The sequence below is a fragment of the Vulpes lagopus genome, chromosome 3, assembly GCF_018345385.1.
Source record: "Vulpes lagopus strain Blue_001 chromosome 3, ASM1834538v1, whole genome shotgun sequence".
Lineage (NCBI taxonomy): Eukaryota > Metazoa > Chordata > Mammalia > Carnivora > Canidae > Vulpes > Vulpes lagopus.
In genome coordinates, this window is record NC_054826.1 from 62,990,777 (window position 1) to 63,012,159 (window position 21,383).

The following is a 21,383-nucleotide window of genomic DNA, read 5'->3' on the forward strand; positions in this document are numbered from 1 at the left end:
ACAAAAACTTTAATGTGTCCAGGAATAATTAGCTTTTTGCTTCTTTTCCCTCCCCCTCAACTTAATCCACTATTCTTCTAGTGGTCTCACGAAGATTTCTTTTCTAATGTACACAATAGAAAGGAGAAAGGGCAAATGGCTTATCTAATAGACAACTAAAAACTTGTAAATGCCAGGAACTAGATACTATATTAAGATTTAAAGTTGCTGGGCCCAATCATTGGCAAAAATAAAAATTTACCGTAGAGGATCTCTGGGTGGCTCAGCAGTTTAGCACCTGCCTTCAGAACCAGGGCGTGATCCTGGAATCTCATGTCAGGCTCGCTGCATGAAGCCTGCTTCTCCCTCTGCCTGTGTCTCTGCCTCTCTCTCCCTCTGTGTCTCTCATGAATAAATAAAATCTTTAAAAACAAAAATTTACCATATAAAAAATAGACAAGCTGCATTAGTAATGCAAAGACTTTCAAATAAGAGACTGCAATTCAACTTTCAAATGTTTTATTTTTAGTGTTTTTAAACATTTTAATACAACAAAGATATAAAATAATATATTAGTTAAATCTGGATTTAATTTAGAATCAATATATTTACTTATATACAACACTGTGCTTCAAGATATGGCTACCACAGAACATTCACATCTTCAAGTAACACTAGTTTCTCTGTGGACAGAGTTACATTTAGGTAGAGTTCTTAAAACAAAACATGCCCACTTTAGTCCAAGCTAATTTTGCCTCCCCCACTAAGTACCAGTTCTTCTTTTGTTCCATATCAGAAATACTTCAATTGTCCTAACAATCCATAGATTCTCCAGATAAAAAATTATTAAAATTAAGCATTTTTAAGATGACATTATTAACATGGCTTGGCTGCCATTCAGACAACCCAGTAGTTCATACTGAAACATTTGAAATAATAAAATGATCATAGTATTCCATCTCTCTCCCCTTCCTTATGCTTAACATGGAATACTGAATAAAAAGTCTTTGGCTAATTTAGGGTAGAACACCTTTACTGGTAGCTGAATTATGGTTTATAGGTTTCATAGGTATTTTTACTGAACTTGATGTAAAGTAATAAGCCACGTTTTACTTGAAATTGGTAGCATTTACTGGATGTGAGAGGTGAGAGGGAAGACCAAAACTTACTTTCACAGTAAATTCAGTCATTCAGAGCCACTCAAACACAAAGAGGGAAAAACCCTCAACCTCTCTCTTTTCTCACTGGTCACCTGAAGCAGTCTGACTTGATGTTACTAACAAGTCTCTAGAGAGGTATGGGGATAATTCAGGCTACACTTTTTACAAATGCAAACCATCTTTAACTGCCAAATGAAGATGGCATTAAAACTGACATGCTTTGTTGGCTTTGAAACTATCTAAAATAAACCAATACTGTTTAAGAAAGCTATTGGACTATTATAAAAGAATATTCTTGTCTCAAATGCCTGAATACCTGAAAGAACTGACACAGGACTATTACTGTAATTACTCTTAGTAAGGGATAACTTAAGTCTACAAAGACTACCAAAAAATTAAATTTATTAGATCACAGAACTTAAAACAAGAATATGGTTAACATTCTCAAGCATTTTGGAATAAGAATCTTTAAAACAGTTTACTAAAAAACTCATGATGCATTGCCTTTTGCTGAATACACTCAAAGTAGGTTACTGTTATGAATGTGACTTTGAATATATAAATAACACTTTTCCAACAGACTGTTTCATTTTGGCTATAAGAGGATTTGGCTTCTCTGTTCTGTTTACAAATTATAAGATTTTTGGAATTCTAAGTAACAACACTTACGCAGGTACAGAGTAAGAAAACATACCACTTGCAGTGTCAGAGTTACACAACCAGAAGGTCTCTCAGTCAACAGATTTTTTTCTCATGAACAATCCACATTTCTTTAGCTGATTGGTTCTAAGGGTATTCTCATTGCTCTCTGATTAAAAACAAACAAACAACAACAAACAACAAAGTACTAAATAGACCCAGCATAAGGAAGTTGTATTTTTACCCTAGCAATTCTGGCCATAGAGAACTATGGAGAGGATAGCCATTTGAGAATTCTGCAGCACAGCCAAGTAATTTATCCCAAATTATTCAGTGATAACAGCACACTTGCCTTCTTCAAAACCTCCTACTCCTTGTGAACTTCAATTACCCTTCACTAACAATGTCCTGGATAGATGAAAGAAAGAAAAAGAGAAAGAGAAAGAGAAAGAAAGAAAGAAAAGAAAGAAAAAAAGAAAGAAAGAAAGAAAGAAAGAAAGAAAGAAAGAAAAAGAAAGGAAAAGAAAAGAAAAGAAAAGAAAAGAAAAGAAAAGAAAAGAAAGAAAAGAAAAGAAAAGAAAAAAGAAAATAATAAAAAGACTGTATTGCCCCCAGGAGTAGAGAGAAATGAATCAAGGACTTTCAATATAACCTCCAGTTTGTATCCCCAAACCAAAAGCCTTCTTGGTTCCTTCTATACTGAGGTCTCAGTATTTAAGGATACAAGCCTCTCATAAGCCTGCAGCTGTAGAGAGAGTCAAAAAATACATAGATCTAAGGCATGGAGCTTTTCCACCTGGCCACATTCACACCAAAATGTGAATATAAATACCACTCTTCCAATGGTTTACACTTTGACAAGAAAAAAAAATACAAAGAGAAAATCTGGAAATTTCTGGACAAAACAAAAAACAACTAAAATATAGGTTTCACATTAAAAAAAAATGGAAAATAATTTTGTGTCAAAGTTTTCCAAGAAAGAGACTTGGAGATGATGAATTTATGTAAACACTGCCTTGTATTAGTTGTAACAATAAAATGTAAATTTACCTTACCTTTACCTCAAATATGATAAATGCAAAGCTGAAAACTTATTTTATAATCTTCATTGCAGTCTACTGTTAGGCACTCTCAATTAGCTCTGCAAAGTTAGGTGCAATTTTTTTTTCTATTTTGTTCTAGAATAGAATCCATATGAAGGAAAGAACACTGATGTTAGGAAATTTACCATTAAGCTACTATCTGACATTCTTGAATTAATGTTGCCACAGATTTTTTTCAAACATTTTTCCAAAAGCCAACATTCGTCCCTCCCTAGCTAAATACAGTCTTACTTGTCCCTTAGAAAGAATGGCAGTTACACATTTTTTTATCTCAAGGGTCAAAGTACTCTAGGTAGCACAGGAAACATCCCTCATGTTTATGCAGTTTCCTTAGATGAAACGTTGACATTTTTGTCCCTTACATATATTAGAATCAACAATTTAAGATATTATAAGATTCTAAAGTATTAGATTTAAATGCATAATAAAACTAGAATTGCCTTGTACCATTTCTCAAGTGAGAAATAAAAAATAATGTTAAGAGTAGACTCAAAAACAAAAAAAAAGAGTAGACTCAAATTGGGGTCATTCAGCACTGGTTGAAACTTGTTTGCATAATATTCTTTTCCTGTCCAATCCATTCAGGATCCTCTGTAACTTATACAGGGGTGGGAATATGACTCAAAGTGCAAAAATAAAATATTTCACCCACATTAGAGTGGGCTTCTAAGCGGCCTAATTTTAGACCTCAATATGCCAGCACTTTTTCTAACTCCTTGTTTTAAAATGGAATGTAAAAACTATACAATTAATATGCCAAGTAGCTAAGCTCAACCAGTTGGGGCTCAAAATCCAATTCCATAACCGTTCTACTGTCATAACTATTAACCAAAATCATTAAAAAGTAAAGTGACAAATGTTTTCACAATGGTCAAATTACTTAAGGTACTAAATTTCTAGTGTTGTAAACAGCAACTAGGTTATATCACTTTCTGACTGCCAAATTAAGACCAAACAGAAAGAATGTATGTACACAATTGTATTTAAAAATGAAAAATAACAAAACCTTTTCATATCCAAATATATCTGACACTGTTCACTTCTGATGGCCAAGAATGACAAATTTCAAAAACCAAAAAGTTGTATTATGCCTGCAACCTGTTATAAAGTTCTTTTCGAACACAGAAAAAATATTCTTTGCATGCATACCTCCCTATTCACAGACATTAGAACTTTACCTAACATTTAGTAAAACACTCCACTATTTTGCTCATTAAGTAACATCACTTAAAGGCATAAAATTGGGCTGTCATATGTCTAGCTAACAACTATAGCACAAAGTTGTTCCAGGTACCTACCTGACTAAAATTAAGCCAATTTTATTATTATGGATGCAGCCATTTCTCCCTCATAAACACTTACTGATGGTCACACTAAACCCTCAGAACAAAATAAGAACTGCATCTTCTGTTGCACCTTTGGAGAAAAATGCCAGTACTATATTTGTACTTTGTCACTTCATGTACGGCCTCTTCCATTCTCTTCTTCTTTCAGGCATCCTGGTTATGTTCAGTATACTTTTCTTAAAAATGGTTCAGAAGGCAAAAATTATTTGTTAGTAATACAGATCACTTTCTACAGTTGCATTTTTAAAAAGATTAGTTCAAAGAACAAGTACTGCTCATTTGATGGAGGTTTTTCTTTGAAGATAATGAGGAGCTTAAAAAAATTATTTCTTGACTAGAGTCCTAATGAAGTTAAACAAAACAAAACAAAAACACTTTCAACCAGCAAATTGCTTAAGTTCAATACAAGTACTCAACAAGCGAGGGTAACAGCCTGACTTCAATCACAACATTAAATCTGCCAAAAGAGAAGAGTCAGAAACATCTACTTAAGCTTCCTATTCAAACGAATATGTAAGGACTCTTGACTGCTCTTTCTTGATTTCTATAATCACAGCCTTGCTCAAAACATGAAACTTCACTTTGTCAACATATAAGCCAAAAAGCAAGGCATCCAGGAACAGCTTAGGGGGAGAAAGCAAAGTTATTCACTTTCAACTACTGTATATTTAATCATGAACCCATTACAAAGATTGACTTTATCCAATTAATCTTTTCATTATTGCTGGTTTTGAAAATGGCCAACAATATTCATTAGGTACTGTACCATTAACATTGCATTCAAAAAAAGAAAACATGGGAAACCAAATTCTTGCTCTCCTACTCTGCTGATATGCTCTAGTATTGGCTAGAGTATGGTAGTACAAAAAGAGTCTTGTCGTGATATAAAAGGCAATAAACACATCAATGGAATAATGTTCGTGGGCAGCCAAAATGAAGAAGATTCCAAAGAGGTTGAGAACCCAGGACAAAGTATGCAAGAAATTCCAGCTTCTTGGCGTATCTGGGAAAAGGACAGAAAGATCGTTTTAAAACCACATTCTTTCCAATGCTTCTAAGTCACATGTTTCTTAGGTCAGTCTGTCACTCTCATTCTTCATAGAACTTGACACCCTTCCAACAGCCTCCTCTGCAGCCAGTCATCTAATATGTATGGAAGCACTAAAGAAATACTTACATTCAGTGACAAAGAAATTCAGCATAGTTAGGACGACTGTGTGGCCACTGAACATGTAATCTCCACAAGTGTGAACACCAGTTAGGGTCATCCCAAAGCCACTCCAAATGGCAAAGGCCCGGTGCAGTTTCTCCCATACACTGCCATATATCTATAAAGAAGGCTACAAATTAGTGTTTCAAGTGCTTGGAGAGGTAGGGGCTTCCAAACATCCACTCACATTGAAATTCCAATGCTGAACGACTTAGAAATAAGATCTAAACAAAAGCAACCAGACTCCCGGTTTAATTAATTCCAGATATTAAATAAAGGATGGTCAGATATATTCTGGTAATTAAATGTAATCAGTAGAATACAAATTTCTCTACTAAGGATTCATTTACAGTGAAAAAAGTCACTATTACACAAAATATTTTCAAGTTTTTAATCCAATAATACAGGAGTATTTGCTGGCAGTTCTTGCCAATAGAAATAAGCTATAACAGAGACAATGGCTACCATTCAATCTCTATTCTTCCCTTCTTCACTGGTAACAGAATGTCAGATTTATTTGAAATAACAAACTCAACCAAAACACTGCCTCCCTAGCTTAATTGCAGCTTGGTATGGTTTTGTGACTAAGTTCTATATAATAAGACATAAGTGGAAGTGTAAAAGATTTCTGGGAAGGTGACTTATAAAGCAAAGGGACAACAACCAGATGAAGTCTCTTTTGCCTTTCCTTCTGAAAGCCTACAACTCAGACATGATAGTTGAAGCTCCAGTAGCCATCCTGGACCACTAACTGGCCTTGAGGATGCAAGACAAGTGTTAGGACAGGAGAGGAGAAAGAGAGAAGCATCATGGGTTTTTGATAAGTACATATAGTTACACATGACCTAGTTTCAGATTTCTCTTATGAGACAGAACAAACCATTGTTTATTAAAACCATGCCATCTTGAATTTCCTATTATTACCAGTCAGACCTAATCCCCACTCCTGTACATAAGTGTAAGAAAGTAATCTATTTTGAGGAAGAGTTTAAGAATTTGAGTAATAGTCACTCTTTTAAAAAGCATGGGGCATTTAATTTTTAAATGGCATTTAACATACAATAACAGTACAAAAAATCGTAACATGTTATGTGCATTTACTATGTGTAAGACATGCTGCTAAGTGCTTATGTGTTACTCTATTTAATTTCTAAAATGATCCTATGAAGTGATTTAATTATGCAGCTGAGGAAACTGGCTTAGAGGGGTCAAACAGCTAATAAGTAACTTAAGCAGGATGCAAATCCAGGAAATCCAATTCCAAAGTCCTGTGTCTTTTTTTTTTTTTTTTTTTAATTTATCCATTCATGACAGACACTGAAAGAGAGAGGCAGAAAGACACAGGCAGAGGGAGAAGCAGGCTCCATGCAGGAAGCCCGATGTGGGACTCCATCCTAGAACTCCAGGAATACACCCTGAGCCGAAGGCAGATGCCCAAACGCTGAGCCACCCACCCAGGCATCCCCCAAAGTTCTGTCTTACAGGGCCTTTCTACTTGCTAGATGGGGTACTGCCCAATTCATAAAGTAATTTAATAATGTCAATTAGATCTTCAAAAAAAAAAAAAAACTCACAAAGAAAAAAAAACAAAGTCCTATGTTTTAAAGAGTCTACTATGGCTAATTAACAACAGACATACCTTATTAGGTATCATGATTTCATTAGAAATCTCACCTGCTAATTATATACACCGAGCTTTCCCTTTCTGCCTCAGTGAAGGGCAGGACAGGAAGATGAATTTATTATTGGAGAAAAGGAAAGATAAGTTACTAAAATACACATAGTTTGTTCTTCTAAGACCTCTAATGAGAATAGGGATGGAGATGGTACTCTTGTGAAAGTAAAAAATCAGGCAGTGAAGAACAGAGACTGCTAGGAAAATATTCTCAGCCAAGGGCAGTGATGCCAGTCAAAAGAAAGCAATCATCGTTCAGTTACTCAAGTCTTTCTATCCCTTCCAATTTTAAATGTCCCAAATATTCTGTATCTTCTTTACTTAAGGTGGGCATTCTACATTTTAAAAACAGGTAGGTTCTTGGTTCTGTCCCTAAACCTCCTACTTCTGAGAATGACATTTCAAGCAATTATTTTATTTCAATGAAAATGCCCTATGGAGTTCACTATAAGGGATGTGATCGCTAGTTACTATCACCTTAACTTTCTATTTTTAACTGCTACAAATAATACAGGTCAATAAGTAGGTTATATTATAATGTAAAGCAATTAACAGTATTCAGGGCAGATTTGAATAGAAATGTCCATATATAACTAACTGATAATGAAAAACAGTCCTTAGAGACAGAAAAGGAGCTATCCATACTGTAGAGGAATGGTATCTAATTTATTTTTGTAGCACACATTACAGCCCTATGTACATATATCATTCTCTTAGTGGCTGACCCACAATTAAATCCCTCAGCTATGCGAAATTCTCTTTTCAGTGGAGTAAGCTTCTATTTTTCTTCTTTAAAAGAAATCTCTTCTAATCGATTACCATACTATTTTGGGGGAATTATTCTACCCCTATTTCATAGCTCGTACAGAAATAAATTCAAAAGAGTAAAGATTTAAATATATAACGTAAGACTGGTAGGGGCACCTGGGTGGCTCAGTCAGTTAAGCATCTGCCTTTGGCTCAGGTCATGATCTCAGGGTTCTAGGATTGAGCCCCATATTGGGCTTCCTGCCCAGCGGGGGTCTCTTTCTCCTTTACTGTCCCTCCCTGCTCATACAAATAAATAACATAACAGTGTAAAAGTCTCATATCATCATCTTTCATTAATCAGAATGGCAATGACTCTAGAAATTGATAAGGAGTGCTGGCAAGGGGTTGGGGAAACTGACACACATACAGTGTTGGTCACAGTGAAAAATTTGTTTTTTTCTACTGGATGTTTGTACAAAATGTATTTAATGTGTATATTCTTTGATTTCATAATCCTACTTCCAGAATTTATGTTAAGTAGACGATTAAATAAATGAAAATGCATAAATACACACGAACATTCATGATGGTACGTTTTATAAATAGTAAGATTTGGAAACAACATAAATGTACATCATTTGGAAACTGGTAAATCATACAATGGAACACTGCAGCTATTAAAAAGATGAGGTACAGCCATATGTATTTCTTCAGAATTAAGTAAACAACATACTATTGAATAAAATATAAACTAAAAAACAATGTCTACAATGTAATCTTATCTTTTATTTAAAAAGTATCTACTAGGGCGGCCGGGTGGCTCAGTGGTTTAGCGCCGCCTTCAGCCCAGGGCCTGATCCTGGAGAGCGGAGATCGAGTCCCACATCGGGTTCCAGTCCCACGTCGGGCTCCCTGCATGGAGCCTGCTTCTCCCTCTGCCTGTGGGTGTGTGTCTCTCTCTGTGTCTCTCATTAATAAATAAATAAATAAGTCTTTAAAAAGAAAGTACTATATAAATTTATATGAATGTGTAAGCATGCTTAAAAATAGTCTATGTGGCTATATACTCAACTATTAACAGGATTATTTATGAGATGGTTGAAAGAAGAGGGGATTATGTGAGCTTTTACTTTTCAATTTATATATTTTTAGAAATATAAAATACTGCCTTTACAATAAACAATCCTAAGCGTTAAGCGTTATATTAATCCTTCTCTCTTGCTTACTGGTCAGTTTCCTAATACCTGGAGAAAGTTTTGTCACCCTTTAGCTCAGGGCTGTATTTTTAGTTCTTGATCCCTTGGCTGCTGAATTTTCCCTTGTTGGCATTTCAACTATTTCTATTACAACAGAACTGACAATTTTGTTTAACACTTATACAAACAATATTAAAATAACAACAAAGGTGCTAACATATATTTGAATATTTGGCAACACATAACTAAAGCACAGAGGCTTTAGAAAAGTAAAAAAATAAATTCTTTTGTCCAAATTTAATGAGTCACAAAGGCCAATTCTGTATATAAAGTACAGGTGATTTTCAAGTTTCTAAAAGTGTTTGTTTTTTTGTTTTGTTTTTTTGTTCCCATCTGCATAACTTCTCCCCTCTCAATATAATCAGAAGAGAAGATATTGTCTATAACATACCAAAATAAGCTACAAAGTTTAAAACAAAAACAATAAATTAGCCATTATTTAGTATATCCTAGAAAACAGCAAGTTTAGAATAGTGGGTACTTTATTTTAAATGGAATATGGTCAAACGGAAAACTTTTTAAAAAGGAGCGGTAAGGATATTGAAGGGACCACAGTCATATTATATTGATGTGGAGAACAATGGCAAAAGAAAAAAATTAAATTTTTTTACAACTTACAGCCCATTGACAAGTCCCTGAGACAGGCAGAGTGACCTTCCTCTAGGAACTCAGCTGCCTCGACATTAATACTTTGCTAAGGGCCAATGGCAATTTTAGCTTAACATTATCCTAATCTCCAAGATCCTGTAACTCTCCTTTAACATATACAAATTCCTTTGGAAACTTTATCTCTATTCCCCAAGATACATGTTAGCAGTCATCTTCCAAGATAATGGCTCCCTGATATATATCTGAAGGGTCTCATGACTAAGGTTTAACAAGACAGTAATAAATGACCTTTTCCTGACAATAGCTAGCCCGCTCAAGGTCCTGGAAACCTTGCTTCCAAAATTCTCTAAAGAATTATACTAGTCCCTAACCCCCTCTCAACTTGAAGGTATATAATCAATCAGTCACCCATGACAACTCCAGTATAGCACTTTCTGCCCATGAGACTTGTCCCTATGCTTTAATAAAACCACCTTTTTGCACTGAAGATGTCTCAAGAATTCTTTCATGACTGCTTGCTCCAAATTCCAACATTTCCACATCAATATGAGGAACTAAAGATGCTCAGGATGGTGAGAAAGGGAAAAATGGTAATTCAAAGAAACTTGTTTTCTACAGCTCCACAGCACAGAACCAGTATCAATGGACAGATGTTAATAGGAAGGTAGATTCTGGCTTAAGATTTCTACCAAATTATTTCTAGAGGTTTATTACAGATAATGAAAAATACTGAAAAGCACGTTTTAAACATTTTATTTATTTATCTATTCATCCATCCATCCATCCTTTAGAAAGAGAGGCAGAGGGAGAGGGACAGGGAGAGAGACAACCTTAAGCAGGCTCCATGCTCAGTTCATGAGGCTGACGCAGGGGCTTCAGTCTCACAGCCCTGAGATCATGATTTGAGCTGAAATCAAGAGTTGGACACTTAACCAACTGAACCACCTAGGCACCCCTGAAAGACATTTTACCATTAAAAGTAGAGTCTTAGCCCTACTATATATATATGGTGCCATCAACCCCCCAAGAATAAGAATGAATGATAAAGAAGGTAGCGGGCTACCTTTCCAGTACACTGCAGGTGCTGTCCTGGCACGGAGAGGGAGGTCACAAACATGGTAAAGCAGCGAAGCAAGAATACAGTGCCCATCAGACTACAGAGCCTTCGAAGAAGTATTGACCTGTGAACAGAGCGACCAAAAAGAAAGAAAGATCAGAAGAAAGCAAACCCCAAAACTCCAAGCATCAAGTGTTTACTTAAAAGGAGAGCAGGTAGGAAAACCATTAGAACTAGGCTCTTTGAAGAAGACACAAATCTTAGAGAAATCTTAGATCTGAAGCATCCCTGTCCAACAAGGTATCCACATGTGGCTCTTGAGCACTTGAAATGTGACTGATACATCCAAGTAACTGAATTTTAACTTATTTCATTTTCATTAATTTAAATAGACATATGTGGTTAGGATCTGCCATGTTAAACACTACTGACCTAAGGGCATCATTTCATTGATAAGAAAACACAGCTAAGAGAAAATAAAGGAATTATGCAAGAAAGAAGTAAGACTAGTACCTAGTCTGCCTCTCAGCTTAATATTAGTGCTATTATTTATATATTGCTCATAAATTATTTACTTTATGAGAGGTAAAACTAAACATGATTCTAGGGAATTTTTTGCTCATTAATAATTTTGTAAACTGGTTACTGATAGTAGCTATCTTAAACATTCTCCAATCTCTCTTAAACTATAAAAATACTAAGTTTTTTTATATACAAGTTTTATATTAAGTATACCTAGCAAAATTTTTTTAGCAAAAATTTTGAACTGCATTGTGATATCACTTGTACTGTCATATTATTTTTAAAACTTCCAAACCAAAACAGACTATAATATTCTTAAACACCGGGACTATGTTTTACCCATTTTCAAAATGCTCTTCTATCCCTCAAAAAAGTATTAAAACACAGGTTAAAAGATCTTAAATTTTAGTGTGTACATCTGGAATGGAGCCTAGGAATCTACATTTTAACAAGAAACCAGGTGATTCTAATGAAAGCAGTATAAAGGCCACACCTAAAGAAGCCTTTCTTTGACTAATCAAATGCCAAAACTCGCATTTAACTGGCCACTGCTATGCTTTGCTAAATCTACCAAAGTTTCCTCTATGGTAAATTCATTCTCGAAGAGTAGATAAATTCAAATTCATGGCATCTTGTGAGCCAAAGTTAAACCAGGAAGCAACAGTGATATTATACGTTTTTAAACCACCTCTAGTTTTAAGTAATCCAGAGTTTAAAATATTTCTGGAAAATGGGAAAGAATGAAGCATTATACAGCCTAAAAGTTTGACAATAGCAATCATCAACCTTTCTTTTCACCTTCAAAACAATGGAATACCTGCTGCTTAGGACCTAAAGCCCCTCACTGGTTTACTTGAAAGCATTCCCTGTTGAGGAGAAAGGATAAAAAATTCAAGAAAGTGTACCTATTCCTCATCAGTGTCCACAGACAATGGATAGCAGATCCACAAACTTTATAGTTCTTGAAATTTTTTCATTATGTCTTTTTACTTAAATAATTTCCCCTCATTAGCACAGGAAGGAAGCCTCCCTTTACTACTTATTAATAAAAAAAAAAAAAAAACTCTTTCCTTTATATTTCTTAATGAAAGTGCCGAAGAAGCACTTTCCCCACACAGCAATTTCCTGTATCATCTTAAACCACACTAACTAGATGTACATGGTGTGCAAATAATCCCTTTTCTACTGGACCTCCTCCAAGCAGAGAATTTCTTCCACCCAAATACTGTCCTTGACCAAAGACTGTCCTTGGAGGAGTTTCTATCCTTTAACAGAAAGTGACATTTCCAATTTGTTTCCAAAGAAAGTTACGGCTAGACTGTCAGCTGTTGGCTCATGGCTGAACATCACCATCTCTAATCTTTGCCTGCAGAATACTGCTAAATACGCAGGTATTACTTCACAGGGACTTTCTTGTTGATCAAACCCAAAACATTTTTCATAAAGAAGAAAGAAGGAAATTAACAAGGAAACTACAAAAGGGGGAAACAAGGTTTGATGAACTTTATCCAAGACAGTCAAAATATTTTGTCTTTTAATGGAGTAACTGAGGTACCTGTGTTTGTGAAGAAGAAGAACCAGGAGCCAAATATAGCACAAAATCATGCCACATACTTCTGTCATGGCAAAGGCCCATGGAATTCTAGGAACACTGGAACAGAAAAAAATTACATTTTGGACTGACAAGAAGCGTATTATGTAAATGACACTCTTTGCAGTAAGATACTCTTCTAAATTGCCTTCTATAACTTTTATCTCTTTTAGGAGATGATATTTAAAGAAACTGGGGGGAAAGATTGTTTCATAAAGTATTCCATTTACCAAAACCTCTTTGCTGTCTGTGATTCCCAAATAATGATTCTCTGTGAAGAAGTTAATAACCCTTTTCTTCCTCCCTGTAGTATGGTATCCTGGATACAGAACTGCCCACAAACATCAACATCAATGGGAAAAGTTTCACTCTTGCTAATTGAAGAATCAGGGCTTGAACTTGACTCCTCTTTTCTTTTTTTCTTATAATAAATTTAGTTTTGTTTTAGAGGTAGTAAATAAGAGTTTTTGTTTTGATTTATTCCTTCATTACTTTCTGCCCTCCTTTGTTTTATATCCATTTTCTTCTCTCTTTTTCCATTGATTCCTCTTTCTTCACCAAATCTTTCTTCACAGCTCCTGTGGTTATTCACTAGTAAAATACATGTCACATTTCTTAATTAAAAAAAAAAAAAAAAAGAGGGGGGGGCATCTGGCAGGCTCAGTTGGTTGAGCATGTGACTCTTGATCTCAGGGTTGTAAGTTTGAGCCCCACGTTGCATGTAGAGATTACTTAAAAATAAAATCTTAAAAACTAAATACATACATAAAAAGAGAAGGAGAAGGAGAAAAAGAAGACAGAGGATGGAACAGGGTAAAGGTGCCAAGGAGTACAAACAGGTCATCTTCAGGTGGTAGGATTATTGTCTTATTTTTATTCTTTGTACATTTCCACTTAAAATTCTTATACGATGTGTAATTTTATAACTAAGGAAAGTTATTTATTAAAAAGAAAACATAAAACCTGAAAGAAAGATATTAACAGTCTACTCCAAACCTTACTCAGAGTAAGTGAAGAGAGCTAATCATTTTTAGTCAGGAACTTCTCTTTTACTTTTACACCTCAGGAAAAAAGACACCTCTTCTGTATTTTTAATCTACTGTTGCCTTTTATATCTGGTATAACTGGGGGAAGGGTTATTTCACATGTCAGAAATTTTCAGATAAAAGAGATTCCTGAAGCACCTGGGTGGCTCAGTCGGCTGAGCATCTGACTCTTCGTTTCAGCTCAGGTCAAGGTCTTGGGGTCTTGAGATTGGGTCTCAAGTTAGGCTCTATGCTAAGGGTGGAGCCTCCTTGAGATTCATCCTTTGCATGTTCCCATATAAATACATCTTTAAAAGAAAGATTCCTTTAAATGACTTTTAGCCATATAAACTTTAAAAATTAACATTAAGGGACACGTGGGTAGCTTGAGCATCTGCCTTTGGCTCACGGCGTGATCCGGGTCTGGGGATCGAGTCCCGCATCAGGCTCCCTTGTGAGGAACCTGCTTCTCCCTCTGCCTCTCTCTGTGTCTCTCATGAATAAATAAACAATTTAAATAAATAAATAAATAACTAAATAAATAAATAAACAAATAAATAAAAATGAACATTAAAATAGATGTATATGAATATATATGTATGTCCATATATGTGTATGTGTGTGTATATATATATATATATATATATATATATATATATAAATGTATGCAAAACATTTTCCCAACGCTTAGTATGGAAATAAGTTTTCTGACCCACTCCTTACCTAATTATTGCTCCCCAGAGGCAATCACTTTCACTCATGTGTTTTATTTGGGCAGCTCCCTACCCCCCACTTCATTTTTTCTCCCCTATTCTCAATATTGTTTCACCATTAAAAAATAATAATTTTGGCTTTCACTTAACATAAGTTTACATATATCCTTTGTAGCTGAGTCAGGAGAAAACAATGATCAAATCTCTTTCTTGTAGTAGAAATTCTTATATTCTCTACAGCAAAAAATATATATATATATTTTTTAAGTTCGCTGTTTCTTGTGTGTGCCTATCACCATTCATCTTCAAACTAGTCTACCAATTTCAATTTTTCCTTTTAAGGTAAATTTCTCCTAGAGTTCTTTTTTTTCCAATTTTGTATGGCTGCATTTTCTAGTTTTCCTGTATGGCTTTTTGAAATAAAACTTGACCTTCGTCTTGGAAATTCTTTTCTGTATTAGATTCTTTGTTTCTTGAACCCATGTTCTCTTTTTCTGTTTACCCCTTAAGTTTTGTTTTTTTAAGATTTTTTTTATCTACTTGGGGAGGGGGGGAGCATACACAGGTGGGGGGAGGGGCAGAGGAAGAGGGGGAAGCAGACTCCTCACTGATCAGGGAGCCCAATGCTGGGCTTGATCCCTGGACCCTGAGATCAAAACCTGAGCTGAAGGCCACCTAGGCACCCCTACTCATTAGTTTTGATGATGTGTATCCTCCATTTTCTGAGAAAGACAGGATGAAGAATAAACTTGGTTGTTTTGTTTGTTTTTTAAGTCAAGGGGAAGGGCAGAGAGAGAACCTTAAGCAGGCTCCACACCCAGCTCCAAGACCCACACTGTGCTCCATCTCACAACTCTGAGATCATGACCAAGCAAAAACTAAAAGTTGGGATGCTCAACTGACTGAGCCACCCAGGCACCCTTAAACTTGTTTTTAATGTTAGTTTTAAGGGGCACCTGGGTGGCTCAGTCAGTTAAGTGTTTGCCTTTGGCTCAAGTCATGATCCCAGGGTCCTGGGCTTGCTGCTCAGCAGGGAGTCTGCTTCTCCTTCTCCCTCTGCCTCTCTCCATGCTAATGCTCTCTCTCTCAAAATAAATAAATAATGTTAGTTTTATTGAGATTTAATTAACAACCAGAAAAATTCACCCATTAACTATACAGTTCAATGAGTTTTTTTTTTTTTAATTTTTATTTATTTATGATAGTCACAGAGAGAGAGAGAGGCAGAGACACAGGCAGAGGGAGAAGGCAGGCTCCATGCACCGGGAACCTGATGTGGGATTCGATCCCGGGTCTCCAGGATCGCGCCCTGGGCCAAAGGCCGGTGCCAAACCGCTGCGCCACCCAGGGATCCCCAGTTCAATGAGTTTTGACAAACATTCAGTCATGGAACAACTACCACAATAAAGATACAGAATATTTTCATCACTCCAAAGAAGTTCCCCTGTCCCCTTTCATTTCTAGTCTTAGGGCAACCACTCAACTGATTTCTGTCGTATATTGGTTTGCCTTTCCCAGAATGGCATACAAATGGAATCTACGTACCTTTTTTATCTATTTTCACTTGACATAATATATTTCAGATTCAGCCATGTTATTCCATGTATACTTTTTATAGATTTATTAAAGATTTTATTCATGAGAGACACAGAGAGAGATAGAGACAGAGGCAGAGGCAGAGACACAGGCAGAGGCAGGCTCCATGCAAGGAGCTCGATGCGGAACTCGATCCCAGGACTCCAGGATCACGCCCTGGGCCGAAGGCAGGCACTAAACCCGCTGAGCCATCCAGGGATCCCCAATCCATGTATAATTCTTAATCCGTTAACTGGTTGGTAGATTTTTGGATATTTGATGGATATCTGGATATATCCAGTTTTGGGTGGTTTTGAATAAAGACCATTACAAGTCTTTGCATGGATTATGTTTTTATTCCTCTTAGGTAAACACTTAGGAATGAAACTATTGTGCCCTATGTTAAGAATATGTTTAACTTTTTAAGAAACTGTTAAACTGTTTTCAAAGCAGTTCTATCATTTTGCATCTCTACCAGCAATGTATGAGAGTATCAGGTGCTCTGGATCCTTGTCAGGTGTTATCAGTTTTTTTCATTTTAGCAATTCTAGTGGCTGTGGAGTCGGGAAGTAAATATTTTGAGACTTGCAAACTTAAACATTTCCTTGGTAAGTTTAGCCTTATAACTAATTGGTAGCTTGCCTGGACAGAGAATTCTAGGTTAGACCTTGCTTTCTCTCGGAAAGTTAAAGGTATTGTTCTTGTCTTCTAGTTTCCACTGTTGTAAAGAAGAAGTTTGATGCTATTTGGATTTCTAATGTTTGTATGTTACTTGTTCTGTCACTTAAGAAGCTTTTAGGATCTTCACTCTAAATTAGTGTTCTGAAATTCTCCATTTCTTGTACTGGGTGCTTAGTGGGCCCTTTCAATCTGGAAAGTCATATCCTTTGAATTTGGGAAATTTCTTTGTATTATATCCTAAATATTATCTTCCTTTTTTCTCTACATATTCTTTCTAGAACCCATATTTGTTCACTGTTGGGCCAACTGGACTGATTTTACTTTTTCTCTTTTTTTTTAAAGATTTTTTTTTTTTTTAAAGTAATCTCTATATCAAGTGTGGGGCTTGAACCCACAACCTCTGAGATCAAGAGTTGCATGTTCCACTGAATAAGCCAGCCAGGAGCCCCTCTCCTCTACTTTTTCATCTGTTCTATATACTGGGCAATTTCGTCAAATCTATGTTCTAATTATTCTGTTGGATTTTAAATTTCTACTTTCATTTTTTATTTTCCAAATTTCTTTCTCTGAATTTTTTTTTTATAGCCTACTGTTCCTGTCTTATAAAATGCAACATCTCTTAACTGTCAGAATATGGTTTTTTTTTTTTGGAAGTGTTCTTCTGCTTTCTATTTTGTGTTTCATACTTTGCTTTTTTTCTGTTTGCATTGGTTTGTTTTCCTTAAATGTCTGGTCATTCTTGACTGACCATTCATATTTGGCAGTCAAGTACTAAAGAATAATAATTTGATGCTGTGTGTATAGACTGAGCTTGTCACATTGTGGGTTTCACTGTAGAGTGATGGAGCAGAATAGACCAGAAGTCTGATTGATGAGATAGGAATATCTCCCCTATCATGGTATCTCTAGTCCTTTCACTTGTGCAGGTTTTCCAAGGAGAGGACTCTTCCCCTGCTTAGAGAACTGGCACTGGGTGGGAGTGCATATAGGAAGTCTGGCTACTTAAGGGAGCTAGAAATCTCAGTGATCAGTATGTAAGTTTACATTGAAAATATACTGAAAACAGGCATCTTTTTTCTCATCTGGGCATGGTGTCCCAGAGTCCAGAGTCCCTCACATTTAACTAGTCTTAAGAATCTACCACCTATCTTCTGTTGGAATAAAGAAGGGCTGGGGTGCCTGGGTGGCTCAGTCAGTTAAGCGCCTGCCTTCAACTCAGTTCATGATCCTGGAGTCCTGGGATCAGCCTACTTCTCCCTCTGCTCCTCACTCAGCTCGTGCTCTTTTTACTCCTCTCTCAAATAAATAAAATCTTAAAAAAAAAAAAATAGAGAAGGTCTAAGTTTCTTAAATTGCTTTTCAATCAATTCTCCCATATTTATCTGTACCTGGTCATGAAAGATGCTTGGTGCCACCTGTTTTGGGAGTTTTTCTAGAACTCTGCAATATAAATAAACTCACCTCTTGGACATTGCTGGTCACCATCCCTAATCTTACAATAGGCACTTACAGCTCTCTACTTTCCAAATTTTCATTATCACTGTTCTTAATTAATGGCATTATAGGGTTCTCCTTCATCTCCTTTTACTGTTGTTTTAGTGAAGTGTTGTGAGGAAATTTTTATTCAAGATCTCATTTATTTTGATGCAAAGTTTTCTAAAATGCATTATACATGTATATGCCTCTTTTTTCTGGATAAAAATTTAATTTTCTTTGGTAATTCAATCATGATTGTGAACACAGATTATTACACTGAACATGGTAATGACTTCAGGGACTACTGAGAAATGAAGGTTAAGCTCCAGACTAGTTTTTCCGTTATTTATGTTTGCTTTTTGAAGTGCTTCTGGTTCTTCTCTTGTCACTGTTTTAAGTGGGCCTGCCTACAGACACATCCCTATCTCCTTCTAATTTTCTTTTCTTTTTTTTTAATTTTTATTTATTTATTTATGATAGTCACACACACACACACACACACACACACACAGAGAGAGAGACAGAGAGAGAGAGAGAGAGGCAGAGGGAGAAGCAGGCCCCATGCACTGGGAGCCTGACGTGGGATTTGATCCCGGGTCTCCAGGATCACGCCCTGGGCCAAAGGCAGGCGCTAAACCGCTGCGCCACCCAGGGATCCCTTCCTTCTAATTTTCTAATCATGATGTGCTAAAGGTCTTGGAAGTGTGTGACAATAGCTTCAGAAGCAGACTCTGAAACAAAGATCAGTGTGAAAGGGAGTAGGAATGTTCCCAAGAGAAAACCTTAGTATACTGAGGAAATGAGATCAGGAAGGCAAAGGAAGCAAGGCAAGGGTGAGATATTAAAGTCTAGTGGAGAAGCTATGTTAAAGGTTAACTACGGCTCAATCCTGTGTGGAATCTGGGAGAGAGTGTAGGTCTGACCTAAAAGTTGTCCCAATTAGTGTGAAGAGAAATAAAATCTTTGTCTCAACTCATCAGTCAATGGTTAAGGGCTGTTGCTGGAGGGATGTAAACTCCTAAGCACTTTTGCCTCTATCTGCAAGCAGGCAAAATGTGTTCAACAGCCCGGATGCAGCTCTCCAACAGACACATCTGCTGGATTTTGGGAGTATCCGTGTGCAAGAAAATGAAAAAGAGATCTGGGAGTGTATAGAGAGAACACTGACAGTACCTGCTACTATCCTCCTATGAATAAAGCTTAAATGCTTAAGAGCATGAAGATTTGTAGTGGGCAGCACTGTAGAGAGACAAAATTTGGCTTCAAATCCCCATCACAAGCTGAAAATCACATATAGGTCTATATAAAACTTTGTACACAAATGTTCATAAGCAGCATTATTTGTAGTAGCCAAAAAGTGGATACAGGGGGTCCCTGGGTGGCTCAGCGGTTTAGTGCCTGGCTTCAGCCCAGGGCCTGATCCTGGAGTCCGGGATCAAGTCCCACATCAGGCTCCCTGCATGGAGCCTGCTTCTCCCTCTGCCTGTGTCTCTGCCTCTCTCTCTCTCTCTCTCTCTCTCTCTCTCTCTCTGTGTCTCTCATGAATAAATAAATAAAATCTTAAAAAAAAAAAAAGTGGATACAACTAACCATTCATCAACTCATGAAGAGATAAACAAAGTATAGTATTATCATACAATGGAATATTGTTCTGTAATAAGGATGAATGAACTACTGATACATACTACTATATGGATGAATCTTGAAAACATGCTAAATGAAAGAAGTCAATCACAAAAAAAGGCCACATATTGTACGATTCCAAAATGTCCAGAATAGACAAATTCAGAGACAGATGTAGATTAGTGGTTGCCAGGGAACGGAGGGAGGAGGGAATGGAATGGGACTGATAATGGATAGGAATTTCTTTTTGGGGTGATGAAAAGGTTCTGGAATTAGTGGTGATGGCTGCACAATTCTTTAAATACACTAAAAACTACTGAATTGGACACTTTACAAATAAGATCCTCATTTCTCTTCCAGGCCAGTTTTCCTCCTTTCTCCCACTACGCCACAGTTCTAGTCATCTATAGAACCTGAGCATCTATTTTCTCATTTCTTCAAGATTTCAGCTTCTGGTTCACTATCACTCTCTCCAAAACTTCTATTTTAACTTGAATTCTTCTCACTCACTTCTTTTTCCTTCCCCTCCTGTGACTTTGTCTTTTATTCTACTTCAGTGACCAATGCCCAAGACTATAACCTGGATCTTATCCAAAGATTGTCTTTCACAATCTCAATTATATCTCAACGAATCCTATACTAACCAATGCCTTTTCTCTTTTCAGTTTAAGTCTTCTAGTACTCCAACACTGATAATTTTGAGCCCTAATACCCACTGATCTTATAACATTTTCACTGTCCTTCACCTATCTCATATCCTCATGTTCCTTCTTAGCCACCTGAGTCCATGGTCAGTCATTATAATCACTCCCTTGCCTGTTTTTCCTTAATTATACTGCCTAGCAAAACTTCAATCTTGCTTAAATTCAATCATCTACCTACTCCATACTTGTATGTGTGTGGTTGAGTGAGGAAGGAAAAACCCACAATGCCAATATGATTACTAACTTCAAGGAGGCTGTCAGTGCTGCTACTGTATCATACAAGGCTATTCACTCTTATAGAGGACTATTTTATACCTCATTCTTCTTCCTCAAATCATCATCCTTCTCTCCATTTTCTAACTCTGTTCACAGAGAATATAAAAACAATCAGGAGAGCATTTCCTCATGCTCCACCACCACCATCTAGCAAACTTCTACTTCCGCTTCTATATTTTTTATCTTTCTCCTTGCCATGGATAAACAGTCATGAACAGCCCATTGCCTAAAATCAGCCTCTCTCACCCACTAGATCCCATCTCTTTTCACTTATTCAAGGACATGAAAACCATATCCTCTCTCTCCTCTAGTACTATTTCCCTCCCCCTCAAATTGGGTTCATTTTTATCATCAATAGAAAAAACATACTATATAACATAGCCCATCCAAAACTAAAACCCTGGTGACTCGAC

The 21,383-nt window shown here is 36.4% G+C and overlaps 1 protein-coding gene across 2 annotated transcripts in view; it reads right to left on the minus strand.

The window, feature by feature from the left end:
* Positions 1-481: 481 nt before the first annotated feature.
* Positions 482-21,383, minus strand: part of SAMD8 (sterile alpha motif domain containing 8) — a 50,353-nt gene continuing 29,451 nt past the window's right edge. For both annotated transcript variants that reach the window (XM_041749218.1, XM_041749217.1), the window contains exons 3-6: positions 12,862-12,957; positions 10,791-10,908; positions 5,405-5,555; positions 482-5,230 (exon numbers count right to left, since the gene is read on the minus strand). In XM_041749218.1, coding sequence (XP_041605152.1) covers positions 4,926-5,230; positions 5,405-5,555; positions 10,791-10,908; positions 12,862-12,957 — 670 coding nt within the window. In that variant the 3' untranslated portion in view covers positions 482-4,925. The remainder of the gene's footprint in view (positions 5,231-5,404; positions 5,556-10,790; positions 10,909-12,861; positions 12,958-21,383) is intronic.